The 18,190-nt window shown below is 40.5% G+C and overlaps 3 protein-coding genes across 8 annotated transcripts; all 3 read right to left on the minus strand.

The window, feature by feature from the left end:
- Window positions 1–1,906: 1,906 nt before the first annotated feature.
- slc25a6 (solute carrier family 25 member 6) lies at window positions 1,907–5,175 on the minus strand. Its single transcript, XM_081720927.1, has 4 exons — window positions 4,948–5,175; window positions 3,621–4,107; window positions 3,331–3,471; window positions 1,907–3,166 (listed from the first exon to the last, which is right to left on the minus strand). Exons 1-4 carry the CDS (start codon window positions 5,056–5,058, stop codon window positions 3,009–3,011), a joined length of 897 nt encoding a protein of 298 aa, XP_081577053.1. The 5' UTR covers window positions 5,059–5,175; the 3' UTR covers window positions 1,907–3,008.
- A 138-nt stretch (window positions 5,176–5,313) lies between these two features.
- On the minus strand, window positions 5,314–10,984 carry asmtl (acetylserotonin O-methyltransferase-like). Of its 4 annotated transcripts, none has more exons than XM_081720930.1 (14): window positions 10,902–10,984; window positions 10,325–10,432; window positions 10,085–10,216; window positions 9,919–9,966; window positions 9,766–9,830; window positions 9,573–9,637; window positions 9,392–9,488; window positions 8,453–8,807; window positions 8,141–8,315; window positions 7,737–7,921; window positions 7,505–7,637; window positions 7,084–7,224; window positions 6,652–6,774; window positions 5,314–5,609 (listed from the first exon to the last, which is right to left on the minus strand). In XM_081720930.1, the coding sequence occupies exons 2-14, from the start codon at window positions 10,415–10,417 to the stop codon at window positions 5,395–5,397; spliced, it is 1,827 nt and encodes a 608-aa protein (XP_081577056.1). In that variant the 5' UTR covers window positions 10,418–10,432; window positions 10,902–10,984; the 3' UTR covers window positions 5,314–5,394. The 4 variants fall into 4 exon arrangements, with proteins under 4 accessions (XP_081577056.1, XP_081577057.1, XP_081577055.1 ...); XM_081720931.1 differs by having other exon boundaries at window positions 7,084–7,146; window positions 9,392–9,500; XM_081720929.1 differs by having other exon boundaries at window positions 9,392–9,500.
- Window positions 10,985–14,288: 3,304 nt separating this feature from the next.
- Window positions 14,289–17,459, minus strand: p2ry8 (P2Y receptor family member 8). Of its 3 annotated transcripts, none has more exons than XM_081720325.1 (2): window positions 17,360–17,459; window positions 14,289–16,140 (listed from the first exon to the last, which is right to left on the minus strand). In XM_081720325.1, exon 2 carries the CDS (start codon window positions 16,125–16,127, stop codon window positions 15,063–15,065), a length of 1,065 nt encoding a protein of 354 aa, XP_081576451.1. In that variant the 5' UTR covers window positions 16,128–16,140; window positions 17,360–17,459; the 3' UTR covers window positions 14,289–15,062. The 3 variants fall into 3 exon arrangements, with proteins under 3 accessions (XP_081576451.1, XP_081576452.1, XP_081576453.1); XM_081720326.1 differs by having other exon boundaries at window positions 17,377–17,455; XM_081720327.1 differs by having other exon boundaries at window positions 17,265–17,365.
- Between the last annotated feature and the right edge of the window lie 731 nt (window positions 17,460–18,190).

Genomic DNA, 18,190 nt, shown 5'->3' on the forward strand with positions numbered 1-18,190 from the left:
TAACAACACAGAATTATCAGAGTCCTGAATGATTGGCTGAGATACAATGTGCCTCTAATAGTCTTTTCTTCACTGGCTGCCCAGACTTCCTTTTGTTGTAAGGGATATTCTGACCACAGAGTACTTGACACAGATACTTTTTTAAATAGTTATTACCATTTAATTTTGTGCAAGCATTTTACTGTGTGAAATGTTATGTAATATATAAATGGATAAGCAGATGTCCAAGAGACACCCTAAATATGATGATTTTAGCATTAACTTCTGTATGCAGCAATATGTGGATCAAATGTAACATGCAGTTAAGCATTCACCAAACCAAAGGTCCAGAATGTAATGAAATATGGACACTTATTAAATGGACATTTGTGTTTGAGCACAGGGACACATGTGGTCAGTCATGTCTGTTATTATTAAGGATACAAGGTGAACAAAGTAAGCACACAAAAACAGAGGGAAGGTTTCTGCCAGCAGTTTAATCATCTCCCACGTTCAGCTTAAACACAAAGCAACAGTGAACTAAACATGCTGCACGCTTTCACTCTGAAACTGATTTGTGATTATGTGTGCACACCACGGAAGCAGCCAGCAGTCTTTTATTTAAGATGTGGGCGTGGTTCAGCATTCAAAGGCCTGTGACGTTTAGCTACTTTTGTTCCTTTAAAAGCGTCATAGTGCTTGAGTCTGAAGGTCTAATCATTTCTGCAGGGCTGACCACTTTTGTGCCATCATGTGCATGAACAAAAAAATCCAGTCAATTGCCTGACTCTCTCAGAATCCACCGAAGAATCTTCCAGCACCTTCAATTATTAGTGTACAAACAAATGTAATTTTACTCACCCTTCTACTTACTTAGCTATTTAAATGAAAAGGGTTATGATGTATGCTGTTAGCATCGCATTCATCGACAAGACTCCAAATGCAAAAAATAAACCATTTACTTGAGGAACCAAGATCTGAGGCTCTGAATGTTCCATATACTCCTATTCATTGTCTCAAAAAATAGAAAAGAACAGTTTAAAACAAACAAACAAACAAACAAAAAATCCCACCCTATTATAAGCTATAAAGACGATGAAAATAAAATGGCTTCTGTAAGAGGAAGTAGATAACGTCACATGCTATCCATATATCCAGTTTCCCATTGTATCAGCATATGGAAGTAATTGTAGATTTCTTGCTATCTGGGGGCAGTTGATGGCTTTAAACCAGTCATTTTAATATCAAAGTACTTAACACTAGGGTTATAATTACTTGCAGACTGGCAATTCCGTGCCCTTCTCTGAGTTTCATTTGAAGAAAATGACTTAATATGTATCTGACATGTACAGTATGGCAGGAGTCAGGCAAGGCAGCTCACGTTACAGAAGATTGCTCAGTTTCACAGCCATTCTGGTAAATTACATTGGCCTTTGATCTCTGTGAAAGTTGCACGACTTGCGTGGTTTCCATTACAAAGACTTGAAGGGTCTCTGTGTTGATACTAGTCAACAAAATGGGAGACATTATGAGCATTATGGAGTGTGCCCAGCTGGGATTTCAGACTGGCCTGATAACACTCTTGGAAATACTTTGACTCACTGGAGCACATCATTTAATGTTCATAACGTCTCCCATTTTGTTTACTGGTATCAACACAGAGACCCTCCAAGTCTTTTTAATCGAAACCATGCAAGTCATGCAACTTTCACATGGTTCATCGGTTCCACATAAATATATCTAAATAAGTCTATTATATCAAGAATACATAATCCATTTGCAGTACCTGATAAATTACAATGGGTTGTATTTTGGTGGTAAACTACATGGTAATATCACTGTACTAGTTTACTGGTGTTTATTTTTTTGTGATGATTAGAAAAGAAAGGACATATACTTAATGTTAAGAAATACATCTGCAAGCATCTGAGGTATTCACTTTTATTAAGTTTACACGCATTTCTCCTGTTCAGTCAAGAATAACCACATCTCTGCAAATATGTTGCATGCCATCTGAATACTGTACATTTCACACGCTTGTCGGACTTCACTGCAATGGCCTCATACTCCCTGCTAAAGTGGTCTACTTCATCAGGATCAACCGGACATAACTAAGGAGTCAAAGTGACAAGAAAATCACCATGAAAATATGACTCCGCTCATTACTTGAGAAGGAAAATACGTCACTGGCGCTCCACAAGAGGATAATGAAAAGTGGGGCTACAGTCTCTGAGTGTGAAGGTCATTTCTCTGGATCTGAGGTCTCAGTGCTGGAGTTGTTCACTGTGTCTAATCTCTCCTCCAACACACAGAAATCGATGGGAATTAAAGCATCATACTGAACACATTTCTTATTCAATAACACACTAGCCCTCAAAGAGCAAGTACATCCAACTTCAGAATGCAGAGAAGCAAAAACACCACCTGTATTTCGTTCTGCTGCACTGGAGGTCCACTCCACTCCACATTTTTGTTTTGAAAATGATACATTATAAACTCTTTATGAGAGACCTTGCTTAAATTGTAGAGGAAGAAAATACGACCTGGAATATGGCGTCGTACTACGCACGCTAAACAAAAAGAAGTTAAATTGCGCCATCTTCAGGAGGCATAATGCTATTGCATAAAATGGATTTCCCGCCCCCACTTGTTTTGAGTTCCCTTATATTATGACTTTACTTTACTGATTGATAGACACAATTGGTATATGTCAGCTACTACATCAGAGCCAGAAACATGGGCAAACACTGTCCAAATGTATTACATGATCATAGATTTGCTTTGTGTTATGATGTGTTGTGTATGCACACAAGAAGACCAAAACATCCCCACCTGTTTTACTGTAGATGGGAGAATACTACCTAGGGTAAATTATATAGGTATCCATGGTAATATCTATACTTTTAGATAACCAAGAGCTCATCTATACATTGAACAGAATTTGGGTAAAGCTTGACAAACCTCAGCAATAACATCTATTCTACAATTCTTTTATTGTTGGTTTGTGCAATTAAAGTTGATTTGTGCAATTAAACAAATTTCTTGAATTCGTCATACAGCACAAGCACAAATGCACCTCCCATGCCTCTGAGAACATTAGACCAAGCCCCTTTGAAGAACGCTTTGCCACCTTCATCACGTGCTATCTTCTTCCAGCAGTCCAGGGTCCCAGTGTACATAATATCCGCTGTAAGGGCAAAAGTCAAGCCTTGAGCTTCTATTAAAGCTCTCATCATGTGAAGCAGAGCGAGTCATTTAAATGTTTTCGTAGAATGTGGTGCTCTATTCACTGTGTTCTGTATTATGACCTCTGAGCACGCATGTGTGAAGGGATGCATGTATGTACTGTACCTCCTTTGCGTCCAGACTGCATCATCATGCGACGCCTCACCGTGTCGAAGGGGTAAGAGACCACGCCAGCCACTGCCGTGACTGACTGTGCAATCATCCAGCTGACTACGATGTGGGTGTTCTTAGGGTCAGGAAGCATGCCTGCCCACCACCACACACAAGAACAAACATGAGGCAATGGGCATGCCAGATTGTTAACATCCATTAACCAGAAAGCAAAGCTCACTATTCTCTTCTGTAGCTACTGGTGTTACTGCGGCGTTACAGTTAGGGAGGTTAACTGCATTTACCTTTGGCTGTGTCGTAGATCCCAAAGTAGGCCGCTCTGTAGATGATGATGCCCTGCACAGACACGTTGAAGCCCTGATACAGCCCACGCACTCCGTCAGACCTGAAGATCTTGGTCAGGCAGTCCCCGAGTCCCGTAAACTCCCGGGATGAGGAAGCTTTGCCGACATCAGCAGCCAGGCGAGTACGTGCGAAGTCGAGGGGATACACAAAACACAGGGAAGTGGCTCCTGCAGCGCCCCCTGATGCCAAGTTCCCAGCAAAGTAACGCCAAAATTGTGTATGTTTGTCTATATCGCCCAAGAATATCTTCTTGTACTTGTCCTTAAAGGCGAAGTTGAGAGCCTGCGTGGGGAAATAGCGAATGACGTTGGCCAGGTTGCCACGCCAGAAGGAGGCGAAGCCTTGCTCTTTCGGGATCCTCACAACACAGTCGATAATTCCTTTGTAGTGTTTGTCCGCACTGATTTGCTTGCTAGCATGCTGGACCTGTGTGGAGAAAAAGCTCAAGTTATTATATCTATGGGCCCAATTTTGTCACCTCTCACAGTAATGTCGGAGTTCACAACACTGCACAGCTTAGAGACTTAACACACTTCATGCTGATGAGACAATTATCAAACACTGTAGTGCAGGGGTAATAATAAGCTGTGCAATGTTGTGCTGATTCGTCAACCATGCACTTGAAAGTCAGAAACATGAGATCAGTACACTAAATAACTTGCAGAATATGCTACAGGTCCTTAATACCCTGGACATTTGTGAAATATTACAGTCCATCAACAGCACAGCGTAACACTTTATCTGAAGCTTTTTTTTTTTTTTTTTAAGTGTTACCACAAGGGTGGCGAACTGCAGGGTCTGCTCAGACGCTCGTGCCAGTCAAACCCGTAGAAGTGCCAGCTACCATTCAGTGTACAAATTCTAAAATCCATACAGCTGGTGCTGCCTTTCAGCACACCTGCCAGCGTCTTGGCTGTTTTAAAGCGCCCAGAGTTCAGGAATATGTCTTTTTATACATGCACTATATATATTTTTTTTTATATTTATGAATGCGATAATCCTGCGCTTGCTCTTAAATTGTCGCGCGGCCAGTGTAGATGATGCTCGTGGGTTGAAGGATGCTGCAGATGATTTCAATATGGCGTCCCAAGGATACGTTCAAAGCGGGCTGCAGTTTTTAATGCATGGCAGTTCGTATGCTATTACAGATTTTTCTAGACAGCTTTTGGTGGTGTAGGACTATCAGACGTTTTAAAGGGCTGTATTAAAAGACATGACGACAGTCAATTCTGCCATTACGAGCATGCAGATTCAAAATGTTCTCACCTGCAGCAGCAGTTTCACTCTTTCGATTGGCGCAACGGCGGTTTTAGAAATGGCAGCTGCAACTCCACCGGCTAAAAAGTCTTTTGCAAAAGATATCGCGGCATCGGCCATGGCACCCGATCTAAAGGCCTGCTAAAAGCGCCCGAAAAGCAGGTTTAAACAGGTGGCAAGGGGAAGGTGATGCGTTACTTGGTTGCAGATGTTGCGCGCACGCTCCGGTGCCCGAGAAAACGCGTGAATACGCAGGTCCAGCATCTCTTATCGCGAGAGTGAATAATTCATGGCTTCTTAAATAAATCTTTAACATCTGACAAGCCCGTTCTAGAAAAAGAGCTTGCAAAATTTTAGAATAAGGAATTTCAAACATTAAACAGCAAAGAATTGTTTATTTTTCTATTCTTTAACATTAAGACAACTCAAGAACATTTACTGTTTGTAGGCCAAACTTTACTGTTTGTAGGCCAATATGGCGTCTAAAAAGTTTCCTGTGTGACACACTCTCATCCGGGAAAATCCATGGGACTCCAGCAGCTGTTTATACTGGGCTGAGCTCCTCTCCCTGCCTTCTGTCTGCACCAGCATGTTGAGCGACTGCATGTAGGCCCTGGAGGCCCGAGTCTTGGCCTCATCCAGCACAGTCTCAGCTAGGAGCACAGCACAGCCTGCCAGTAAGAAACAAAGGGGTTAGATGATAGACCATAAGTGGCCTCTGTGGGCACAGAGTTATCAGTGAGAAGTAACCATCACACTAGGTTTTGTGGATAACAATAACATGCAGCTGGTTATTGGACTTGATCAAGAAATACCTCTCACAGATATTAATAATAACTATGGCATCATTTTATCCATGTCTGGGTCCTGAGTAACAAACAGCATGGCATCCAGCAGGTTTTTTGAGTGAGGGGCCTGGACGGGCGTGAAGCTACGGTGCTTCAGCAGGCCTCTGTACTCAGCAGCTCTTCTCTGCGGTCACGCTGGGGGCCTGGAGCAGGGCTCTGCTCAACCTGATCCTCTCCTCTTCCAGGAGGATCTCACAGAGAAGCGGACTGCAACCAGCTCCGTAATGACATGCACTTGGCACGCAGCCCTTACGCAAAGTCCACCACCAGCCCATTCCAGAGCGAGCCTCTCTCCTCCTCAAATTATCAGCCACTGCAAATAACACCAACTCTGCCAAGCCCTATGAACTCTCCACTCTGTGGACTTATGAACTCTCCGCTCTCTGGACTTGCAGAAGACCACTCGAGGAGTTTGACAGTCAGTATAATGTTTTCATGTGCACCTGTTTTTAATCACCCAATTATAATAAAATATATTTAAAAGATTTTCTAAATGGCAACAACCATGGAGTAAACACTTTATAAAGCATATCTAATGAAGCTTGCTGTCTATAACAGACCCCTGATCCCTGCCTGCAATACGTGGGCTCTTCCAATAACTGGTTTTGACCAGCAAGATGGTTGGCTGCATTGTATATATTGTTCATGTAAATATGCTTTGTTTACAGCATAAACTTATAGATTTCGCCATGTGAAACACCAACGATTTGGCAGAGGTTATTTGACATCTTATCCTGTGTATTAATTACATTTTATATGCATTTACATATAATTGCACAAAATATCCAGACATCACCTGACCCATTTTTTCAGTAGATCATGTGTAACATAAAATGCAGCACATATTGGGTGAGACAGTTCTTACCAGTAGTGCATGCCTTAGACAGTTTACTCAACAACTCATCCACTTTCTCATCTGAGCAATCATGGAGAATCCGTGCAAGAATGTACAGGTCTGCTTTGGGAAGGTCATCTTTGAAGAAATCACCTTCTCCCAATAAAAGAACAAATAAGACATAAACGCATTCCAACATTACACTTTTATCCAAAGCAACTCACAATTATGCATGAGTACAACTTTAGCAATTGAGGGTTAAGGGCCTTGCTCAGGGTCCCAACAGTGGCAACATGGCAGCGGTAGGGCTTGAACCAGCCATTTTCTGACAAGTCAATTACCTTAACCCTTGAGCTACCACTGCCCAGCTCACCATCATTCTAAACCATCATGAGAGCAATAACATGATATTTCATCCAACTTCAAATTATGAGCACAATCTTAGATTGGAGTTCCACTAACCTGCAACAAATGACACGCTGTCATTTTGTTCTCCAGGCAGGAAGTGGCTTCTCATTTCAATAACTGTTGGCAAGTCGAAAACTATTACAGACAAACCAGGATGAGCTATGATAAACTCATACGCCATGGCCCCAGTACATCCTGTGGTATGACAAAACCCATAATTACAATTGAAAATCCACAGTGCAATTTCACTATGCTGAAGGCATGAGTGCAGAAGTAAATAAAGCAGTATACTGTATAGTGGACAACTCTGACACAGAGGTGTAAAAACTCCAGCAGCACTGCTGACACTGACACATACATTCAAAGCAGCATTAAAGCCACATATGTGTGTGTGTGTGTGTGTGTGTGTGTGTGGTAGTGATTTTTTTTTTTAGTCCTTCATCATCTGTGAACAGCAATATGAACAGCACACTACCTCCAACATCGCAGGCTGTTTTAAAGCCTGACAGATCGAATGCTGTTGCCACAGCTCGCCCAGTCACCTTCGCAGTGCTGTGCATAGCATTCAGGAATTGCATCTCAACTTCATCCTTTTTAAAATAGCCATCCTAGACCAAGAAACACAACAGAGAAGACCCTTTAAGTTATTTTTTATTTTACAACCCCCATTAAATCTAAGCCACTCTGACTATTGCATGCTGTTTAACCTGGAAGAGGTACCCTGTCTTCTTCCCAAAGGCCCTCTCTTGCTGATTGGTCCCCTCTCTGACCGCACTCTCAAGATGAGTAAATAGGGGCCAGACCACGTTATTGCAGTGCAGGATATACCCATGTAGGGACAGAGGGCTGTCTGTTACCAGGAACTGACTGGCATGCTCAGTGTTTCTGTACACTGGGACAGACAGGACACAATGCTACTTTCCCAGTGTAATGACAAACGCAACAATCTCCACATGGAAGTAAACATATCAGGAAGCATTGATATTTCTCTCAAAGTGCATACAGGTTATGAACAAACATATAAATGAGAATAGATAAATAAATACATCAGAATCAGAAATATATGAATCCTGATTCGCCAATTTAAATATGAATTAGAATCCACTCTTACCAGTGGACTCCCCCTGACCGAGCTTGTGTAGAAGCCCTAAGGAGACTGCAGCATCCAGCAAGCGCTCTGTGCCCGTCACAGAGGCACCGATGCGCTCAGCAGCCACCTTCACTCTGAGGCCTTCTGAGGCTCTCAGAACATCGAACACCTTCAGCCTGCATGCTGTGAACAAGGTCTGACAAGACAGCATCCTGGGAATTACTCGTCACAAGATGATATTTCACCGGTCGTGTGTCCCAGCAATTTTTCATGCACTGCACTGGGATTCAAATGCACTTGTACCCATGGGAGTTCATTTAATGACAAATCTACCTTTGAGGCTTTGAATCCATCCAGAAGATCCACTATGTTGTGGGGCAAACCCTCATTATTGCTTTTGGTATACGATGGTCCCACCATGTCCTGCTCCTGTACAGACATCTGGCCAGCAGAGACTGAGCTGCTGAAGTTGGATGGGCTGGTCACTGAAGTCCTGGACGCAGCAGACACTGCCGAGTCTTCTCCCTTTATCTTGTGAGTGGGGCTCTCAGAAGGCTTGATGTAAATTGCACTGAGCTGTTTGCAGAAGTGGTTGAGGGGGAAGCCGACCACATTAAGAAAGTCCCCATGCACATATTCCACAAGCATTCCACCCAGCGCTTGGATCCCATAACCACCAGCCTTGTCCCTAACAAATACACAGAAATCTGTCACTGGCATTTGGTTTCTTATCCTTCTATAAAAATGTTAGACACCTGTACATTGCTGGCAAAGAAAAGTTGTCTCTGTAGTCCAGCTGTAGACTGTACTGTAGATCAGCATAATTTCTTAGCAGCCAAGGCATTTCATATACGTGTATTGTGAGTGTGTGGCATTAACAGGTTGACATGTTAAACAAAAGTAAACTTTTTACATTGTATGACCAACATTCCTATTTGGCATTGGATGCAACATAGGGCATCTGCCATGGAAATCAGCTAGTTAGAAACATCAAGCTCAGTGATGCAACCCAAGTCAGCCGTGGGCATCTATGTGCTCACACTTGGTGACAAGGGCAGTTAGTGCGCCCCCCCAACAAATGTTTTAGAATATTTGTTAAATATCAGATCTAATTCAGATATTCAGTTAAAACAAATATTCAAAAGTAATTGTATTAAAGTCTACAAGCTCAAAAGTCCAAAATCAGTGTTTATCAAGTTCCCATGAATCTGGGACACACTCCCAGCAAGTAAAGCTAACAAAACAAAAAACAAAAACAAAAAACAGACTTACATGGGTTCTCCACTATTAATGTACTCCCAGAGCATCTCCTCGGACAGCTCCGCAAACTTAACTTTAGTCTCCTCATAAAAGTCTACAGCTTTGTATTCTGTAGCACCCCCTGAATGAAATAGAAAACAAGCTTACTTCCTTTCCAAAATAAATATAAGCGTTCTGATTTTGCTCAACTCACCTTCTCTTTCATTACAAAGGAGTATGGCCACTCCTGTGAATACACTGTGTTCTTTTCCACTCAATCTGAAATACATTTATGCAGGGCAATCATTCAGAACATACCGTGTAAAAGGATGTTACTTGTGTATAGTAGATTTTCCCCACACAGTACATAGCTTGTTTAGTTAGCTTTGTAAAAAAAAAAAAAGAACCTGGATAGCATTTGGTAGGCATCTTGTTTATCTATGGGCTTTTCCAAAATCACTCCATCGACTGTCTGTAATTGAAAGACAAAGACAAACTCAAACTTTTAAACACACCATCATTCATCAACTTTTTAAATCAAAATAAAGGTATCTGCATACCACAACAGTGTCTGCTCCGATCACAATATCAGGAGTTTTAAGGTGTTTCTGAGCCCAGGACATGTGAACACACACACACACACACACACACACACACACAGCTGTGAAATGTCTGAGCTACTTATGTCTTTCAAACGTCCAATGGAAATCTAGGAAGCTGACTGACCAAGGGCATTCTCTGAGCCACCTCCAGAGCCTTTTGCTTTGCCGTCTCCACTGCATATTCATAAGGTGCTTTAAACAAGGTTTTGTCCAAGGTCTCTTTAAACCATGAAGGCACTACTTCAAACTGTAAACCCTGCATTGCACGCAAACAACGGCGTCAAAACAGCAGCAGAGCTAATAATAGCTCTTTATTCTCAAATAAAGTGCTAGTTTTGAAATTGCTGCATATTGCACTACTTACTATGTTGGTGAGTATCTCCAGCCGCCTTGGAGATGCACTAGCCAGTACAACACGCTTGCCATTCAGCTTGGATATGACTGGAATTAACACCATGTTGTTGTTGACAATCTAAAATGGAAAACAACAACAACAACAACAACAACAACAACAACAAAGGGGCAAGCTGAAATATAATTTGTTACATATTGACAGGGGGTGAAGTAGCAAAGTAATAACCCTGTCAGACTGGAAAACCCTCCAAAATGTGCAGCATGCAGGGCTCTCATAACTAGATCTGATCCGCAGATGTCCTGGTCAAGGTTGGTAGTGCGAGTACGTCGATTCGGACGTGTGCCATACTCTATACTCATGTCATGCTGCATATTTTGCACGATATATCAGCGCTTCCTTAAATTGTAGGTAACAGTTATAATTTGGTTGCATTTGTTCCACATGAATGTTAGTGGTTACGCGGTTATCAAGATGATCGCACTGCCGAGGAGCTCATGAAGTGGCACGCTTTTTATAACATTACGCATATATTCCTTCGTCAGTCTGCTCTTTTAATGTTTCATACAAATCCCATACTTGGTTTTACCTGGGAAGTGAGCGCACGCTTCAGCTACTTCCTCGAATCCACCACGAAGTTCACCCGCAGCGAAATGGTGCGTAAGAGCATGCGCACTGAGTAAGTGCGACGTACAGCCGTGCGAAACGTCCCACATGGTTCATCAGTCGGCCAATCGTCCATTTAACAGTTCATAACGTTGGTATTGACCGTCGCTGTACAGGTAAAACGTCAGATCTTTTATATTTTTAGTACAAGTCAAAGTAAATTTCCAAATTGTTGTTCTCGGTGTACTACAGACCGAATAGGCAAGGCAAATTTATTTGTAGAGGACTGTTCATAGTGGCAATTCAAAGAGAAAGTTAAATATAATTGATTTTAAAAATAGAACAAATTACAAACAAATAAACTAGAAACTAAAAGGTGTAAAAAAAGGTGTAAGTGCAGTGCTACACAAAAAGGCAGAAGAATGTTTATCTTGATTAAAACACACAGTGACATGAAAACCATTGAGACAGATTCCGCGGAACACTCTGTACGTCATGGCCAGAGGTGGTGGGCTAGATCAGCCCAAGCTCTACTACTTTTCAGGAAGAAGGCACCCCCTGAACCAGATAGACAAGGAAACCAGGTGAACACAAACAACTGAAGTGTGTGTGTGGGGGGGGTTGTTGTTGTTGTTGTTTTATTTAAAAATATCCATCGATTCATACAAAATATAAAATAACATATCACCCCACCAGCGGGCTGGGTAATAAGGACAATTTAAATGGCTACAACTCAAAGAAACTATATTTAAAACATGACTTGTGGGAGGGCTTTAAGCCACAAAGAAGACAACACACTGCTTTTATCTGAGCCACATCCAGTGCTAGTCTCAGGTAGGCTCAATTAAACAGGGTGGGGCAGCCTCAACTGTTTTCCCAGCATGCTGCCTGTAATCAGAGGGCAGCACTCACCCACCCCATTTAGACACAGAAGCACAAAACATGATCAAGTAGAATAACGTCCATTCATGTGTACTTACAAGCACAGAATGAATCCCCAGGGAAGGGACTCCAGTCCTCAGCTTGGATGATCGCCTCCTTGGTACCACAAGGCTGCACTCTGTGTCCTAATAAGCCTCCATTTACAAACATTCACAGATGCCTGTGCATTTAGAACCCCAACCAGACACTGGATAGAAACTTGGGAAGACACCACTAAAGTCAATCAGAGGGAAGTAATAACAGTAGTTAAATTATACTTGCAAGCATTGAGAAAGCTCTCAGTGAAGGGTAAGTATATATAAAGTCAACGAAAAGTACAGGCCACATGTAATATAAGTGCATCAGCTCTTAGTTGATCAGCTGTAGGGCTACTGTTGCAGTTTAAATGTCCACGGGAGAACAGCAAAGTGAAGTTAAATACTAGTGTCGAACCAGATAATCATAATATGATTATTACGCTTTTTTTTTCAAGCTAATGAAATAGATTGCCAAACAAGATAGAATTCACCCATCATTTTATTTCCTTTGGGAAACAGCTGTACATGGCTTGTTTGACAGGTCAGGACCACTTGTAAATTTCATTTCTTTCTAAGAGAAATTTACAAATATACACAAACCGGTGAATGCAACAAGTTCTCTTAAATCACTCGGGTGAGTGATTTATAAATGAATCTGTTTGTACGGATGGTTAATGGATTAGTTATACTCAGTTATACTCAGTTATAATTGTAAGTCGCTTTGGATAAAAGTGTCAGATAAATTTCATAAATGTAAATGTCTATCAAATCTGCCTACAGCCTTTACCACGTGTTGAAATGTAACTTGTGCATGCATACTACTGAACTTATAAGCTGTAAGTCAACTCTGTGAAACAAATCTTCAGCAATGAATCTAAGGCAATTATGCAATTTCCTTAAAAAGAACACACAGTGTTTGAAATCATAAATAATGCATTTGCACATTGCTTGAATGTAAGCTACATTTTTATCCTTAAACATTTAACTTGAAGCATTATTCACTACAAAGTGTGTATTTCCTTTAATATGTCTGAAATCACTGACTTTGTTTACTTCCCATTACATTGAGCAACTTTATGCCTCACCAACAAATAGAACTATAACAAGAGAGCAGATTTCGTGATCTGGCTTCAAGAACCTACCAGTTCTGTAGTACAGTAGTGCAGACAAAAACTATAGTGTGTATACAGTACAGATTTCACAGTCCCCATATTAGTTATCTTTAATGAGGAAGTTGAAGTATTAAATATGACTTATGGACTGTGGGCAGCAGCAGCCAAATGTAAGAACAGAATTACATCATGTAGCATACTACTGTATTAAATGCAATGCAACCACCTAGCAGATAATTAGGTTGTTTATAGATGTTAAGATCATTATATAATAATCGAAAGACTACTGTTTAGGCTAACATAGAATATTCTATAATTTTAACAATGCCATCATTGTTAAAGTGCTATTTACTGTGCTATTTACTGCCTAACTTAAACAATTTCAGTGCTAATTCACAAAATCACCTCAAATTACCTGTTTGTGTGTGTATGTAATAAGGGTTTCCCTCACGCCATGAAATTGTACATGCAAGTACATAAAAAACATGCACAGTAAGGAACTTAATCCTGAACAGTGGAACTAGTGCTCTTACAACAAATGCAATGTTACAGCCCCTACTTATAAGAGCCACTGAGGTAAAGGTCTGATTTTAGAACTCCATTCATTATTTAGTTTGGTTATATAATATAAAGCCTAACCTTAAATGCTTAAAAACATAATAAACCTACAGTAGCTCATAACAGGTTTAATATTAACCATTGGGGGGCAGTATAGTATTTCTCTTTTATTTTTTATTCCATTCCACTTTGCCATATATTCTTGCTTACATATATTCAGTTGATGAACCAGAAGGTAAATTATTCAGAACAGAAGAGACAAAACCAAAGCCAGTGTCTCGGTGGTTTGATAACCCCCGCCATGGGTTTCTCTCAAATGTGAAAGGGATTACTTGTTGCTGTCGTTCATTTCAATTTTGCTATGTGGGTGTAATATTTTTCAGATGTATCCTGTTTCATTTAATAACGTTCCTGAGTTCCTGTTTCTTTCTGAATAGCATTCCTGAAATCACTGAGTTAAAGAAATATGAACAAAGGAAGTAAATATAAATATGAGGAACCAAAGGCATATATGAACAGATATTTAATCAGGACCTGTGAAAGCATTCTTAGGGAGATGGGCACACTGAGAAAGCAAACAGCATTCAGTAGTTGGAAATGGTGCCAAAGTAGCCTAATCGTTCTTCCTGTCTTCTGGGGTGTGGGAACTTTGGGGAATTTCAAATAAAAGTGTGTCAGTGGGGTTTTCCAGGGTGCTGAACTGCTAATATGAGCTGTAATATAATGACACACAACATAATATTTCCTCAAAGCACACATTTAATAACATGATAAACTGCTTTCACAAAACAAAACATAGCAAAAAAAAAAACAAAAAAACACCATCATAAATAAGATCTGATGAGAAATACCAAATAAATCCCTGAGAGCCATTAAAGTGTATTTTTATCAAATAATAGTTATGACATTTTACCGGACATTATATTTAGAATTTAGTGACAAAACTGAAATAGCTGCCAAATAAATGTTTTAAATATTTTGTTGCATTACACTTGCGTAATCAGTTATACTCAGTCCATGGTAAATAATAATCGCCTGTTCGTGCCACCACTATTTCTATTGTAAATGCAATTGTTCACTGTTTATAACAAATATTAGAATGCAATATAAACTAATACATATAGATATGTTATGATCAGTCAAGTTCACTTCTATAGCCTATAAGTACAGCTATAGAATTAGCACATCTAACATACTATCAACTAAGTAGAATTTTAATTAACAAAAAACTATTCTATTCAGACAAGTTGTGAGGTAATCTTTGTCTGGACAGAGGGACCCCAGGGAATCACAGAATCAATACTCATATGTTTCACATTCCACAAAAATACAAAGATAAATATTTGTAATGTGAGCTTAGCTATAATGCCTACAATAAAGAGAAATTAGCTTGAGTATCACGAGGCATGTCACATGAGACATCTGGCTTCCTCATAACACCTCTGGACAGAAATAAGAGGATAAAACAGAACATGATAGACCAGAAAACAAGTTTGAAAACATGTGGTCTGTAAACTAGAAACTTGTATTGCCTTGACTCACACGTCTCTGTCCAAGCTCATACTCTCCATTGCCGTTTGAACCAGTGCGACCTGAGAAGAAGCTGTCGTTGGGGCCATCTGTTAAGTCTGCTGTGCTGAAGGTTTGCAGTCTCAACATCTGTCTCATCTTTCGGCGGAACTCCTTTGAGGCAAAGTAGTAGATAAATGGATCGAGACAGCTGTTGAGACAGCTAAGGGTTAGGGACATCTTATAGTATATGTAGAGAGATTTCCCATAGTAAAGCTTTGTGACTGTGTGGGCCAGGAGCAAAATGTTGTTGGGTGAAAAACAGACGGCAAAGACGAAGAGGACAGTGAAGGCCAGGCGCACAGCTTTGCCCTTCGGTTTGCTCTGGGGGCTTTTCACCAGAGCCCAGATGATCCTGATGTAGCAGTACATGGTCATAATGAAGGGACAGAGGAAGAGGATGATGAACAAGGCAAACAGGAAGGCAGCCCAGTGCACAAGCGACGGCAGCATGTTCTTCTTCAGCACATCAAAACAGGTGATAATTCCGAGCTCGTGCACGTAAAACGTCAGGTCTGTCATCTCCAACGGGCTCAGCACGCCCAGAACCACAGCCCACATGAGCACGCAGATGACGATGGCATACTTTGTATTCTCGCGCCTCCCTTTGACGCGCAAGGGCTTCACAATTCCCATGTAGCGGTCAATGCTAATGGCGGTCATTGTCAGAATAGAGCAGTACATGTTGGTGAAGAAGATGACGGTAAGTGTGTTGCACATCAGCGGGCCCAGGGTCCAGTTGTAGCCTTGCATCTGGTACACAATCTGGAAGGGGAGCGCTAAGCCCACTGCAAGATCAGTGATGGTGAGATTGATCATGTAGATGATGGACGGGCTCTTCGGAAAGGTGCGGAACAGTAGCACCCACATGGACAGGCCATTACCAGAGAGGTTAACCAGTGTCACAACGATGTAGATGAAACTCACAAAGTTACTGGCTTGCTTGTTCTGCAACATAGCCAGGGTGTCATTGTCCATTCTGCTAACATTGCTCACAGGCATGTTTGGCATTTGTTTCTTCTGTCTGTAAGTACGTTAAGAGAAGAGATGGTGACACTTAGCTGATGCTTTATCGCACTTGCATCCACAACATACCAAGTGTTAAGAACATCCGTAGAAGAGAAAGTAGAATCACTTTTAACTTTAGAAATGTGTGGCTCATTTATTATACACATATACAATATGGCTTTATTTAAGAGTTTGAGCAAAATCATAAAGAACAGAAATTTCATTAAAATGAGCACTGCATTTGTTTCATTTTCCTTGTCATTGAACAAGCTGTGCTAATAAGTAAGCTTTGTGTTTTTGCGCAACTTTACACAATAATTGTACACAGTAAGTGTACAATTGGCTTCCGTGTGCCATGGTGCAGAGGGATGTAAGAACAGGATGTGCGAAGTGTGTGAATCAAACACTGCATGAATATTTGCTACAAGGTTGTCCTAACCACACATTGCAACAGCTACATGCGCTAAAAAAAATCTCAGCCTATCTGAAACAGGATCAGTGCTTTTTTTACTCTTCTGACTTTTTTCAGAATTAACATATGTGATAGACACATTTATTTACAATATGATCTCATATTTACTGTGTTATCAGTCAAGGTAATTTGTTTCGTCTTTTCTGTCTGCCTGCACTGATTTTTTTTTTTTTTCACAGAATTATGCCCGGAAAGGCTTGAGGTTTCGAGCAGGCTGGTTAACTGCCTGCTAATTCGAACTAATGTATGCCGTCTGAGGTTCATATTCTTTCTGACATCTCCTTGAGATTTATGATCTTACAATCACTTGTAAGTCTGTCCTACAAATTTATTTATATAGTTTTTTTTACAACAGCCAATGTCACATAGCAGCAATGGGGTGTTTATGGCATTCTATCGAACACCACATACAGTGAGTAAAAAAGGTTTACATAGAAATATGATTTAATCACCCTATGTTATTTTGTGTTTCACATTTCATGTCATGGATGAGTAGAATAGTTGTACTCTTCTCTGGAAATTTGGCAAAGAAAAATAGTTGAAAGTGACAATACTGTAAGACAGCTAAATCACTAAGACCAATGGAATAGCTAAAGGATTTTTCTGCAAGGTGCTGTTTTTGTGTTTCATAATAATAATTTATGACATATCAGATTACGGCAATTTACCAGTTAATCCTCGCCCCAGTATAAAGGATCAAGCCAAAATCCACAACGAAGTCAATGAAAAAAAAAAATAAAAAATAAAATAAAGAGATAAATACCATAAGGTGCCTCCTACTTTGTGATTGAGATGTGGGACCCAGTGTATATTCTTCAAAGAGTACATGCAGATTCCCACGTGTCTGTGTGTCTGTTTGTGACAAGCAGTTAACGAGCTGTATCACTCAGGAAACAAACTGTTAAGACCTCGAAGGAGAGGAAATGCGTCATCTCAGACTTCTCAAACACACACTTCAGATCAACAGCAGTCAAACTGAACTTCTGACTAAAGATTTGAAAAGATTCATTAGGCATTTTAGACTCAAGCACTTTTGTTTATTGTTAAATTTGTTAAATTTATTGACACACTGGATGCAGGTAACGATTACCATGATGAATCGCAAAGCAGGCCTACATAGTATCTCATGCTTGGCCATTTTTTTTTAAATGTCCAGTTTTTCGCATTTTGTCTGCATTCCTTCATTTGTTTGTCTGTTTAATTGTTTACAGGTGTGTGTGATTGTTGTAACATATAAGTAAAGGTTGTTTAAAAGGTGTATGAAAAGGGAGGATGTGGTAAAGGAAACTGCCACAATAACCATTACATGTACACACGCCCTACCTCATGCCACCAAAAAAAATAGAGAGTACCCCACAAACATACACAAGATATTTAAGAGATTTGTTTGGCTTTTTTAAATTTTGATTTTGCTGTAACAATTCTTGAAAGACATTTGAAACACTTGAAAGACATTTTTCACAGTATAACTTCACTTATCTTCATCTCGTCAACAGCACTCTTGGTGGTAGTACATGTCTACCAGTCTGCGTGCACCCACTCTGACATTTCAAACCCAAAGAGTGGTTCGGTGGTTTTGCAAGGAGGGCTGTAG

The sequence above is a fragment of the Electrophorus electricus genome, chromosome 9 (assembly GCF_041902795.1).
Source record: "Electrophorus electricus isolate QZ-2024a chromosome 9, ASM4190279v1, whole genome shotgun sequence".
NCBI lineage: Eukaryota > Metazoa > Chordata > Actinopteri > Gymnotiformes > Gymnotidae > Electrophorus > Electrophorus electricus.

Excerpts from the sequence above, each read along its gene's own strand:
- asmtl (XM_081720929.1), bottom strand. The coding sequence starts at position 10,417 with ATGGTGTTAATTCCAGTCATATCCAAGCTGAATGGCAAGCGTGTTGTA. Across the intron at positions 10,217-10,324 it reads TGGAGATACTCACCAACATA|GGTTTACAGTTTGAAGTAGT; the intron begins GTAAGTAGTGCA and ends CGTGCAATGCAG. Across the intron at positions 9,501-9,572 it reads CCTTTGTAATGAAAGAGAAG|GGGGTGCTACAGAATACAAA; the intron begins GTGAGTTGAGCA and ends TATTTCATTCAG.
- slc25a6 (XM_081720927.1), bottom strand. The coding sequence starts at position 5,058 with ATGGCCGATGCCGCGATATCTTTTGCAAAAGACTTTTTAGCCGGTGGA. Across the intron at positions 4,108-4,947 it reads GAGTGAAACTGCTGCTGCAG|GTCCAGCATGCTAGCAAGCA; the intron begins GTGAGAACATTT and ends TTCTCCACACAG. Across the intron at positions 3,167-3,330 it reads GCAGTCTGGACGCAAAGGAG|CGGATATTATGTACACTGGG; the intron begins GTACAGTACATA and ends TTGCCCTTACAG.
- p2ry8 (XM_081720325.1), bottom strand. The coding sequence starts at position 16,127 with ATGCCAAACATGCCTGTGAGCAATGTTAGCAGAATGGACAATGACACC.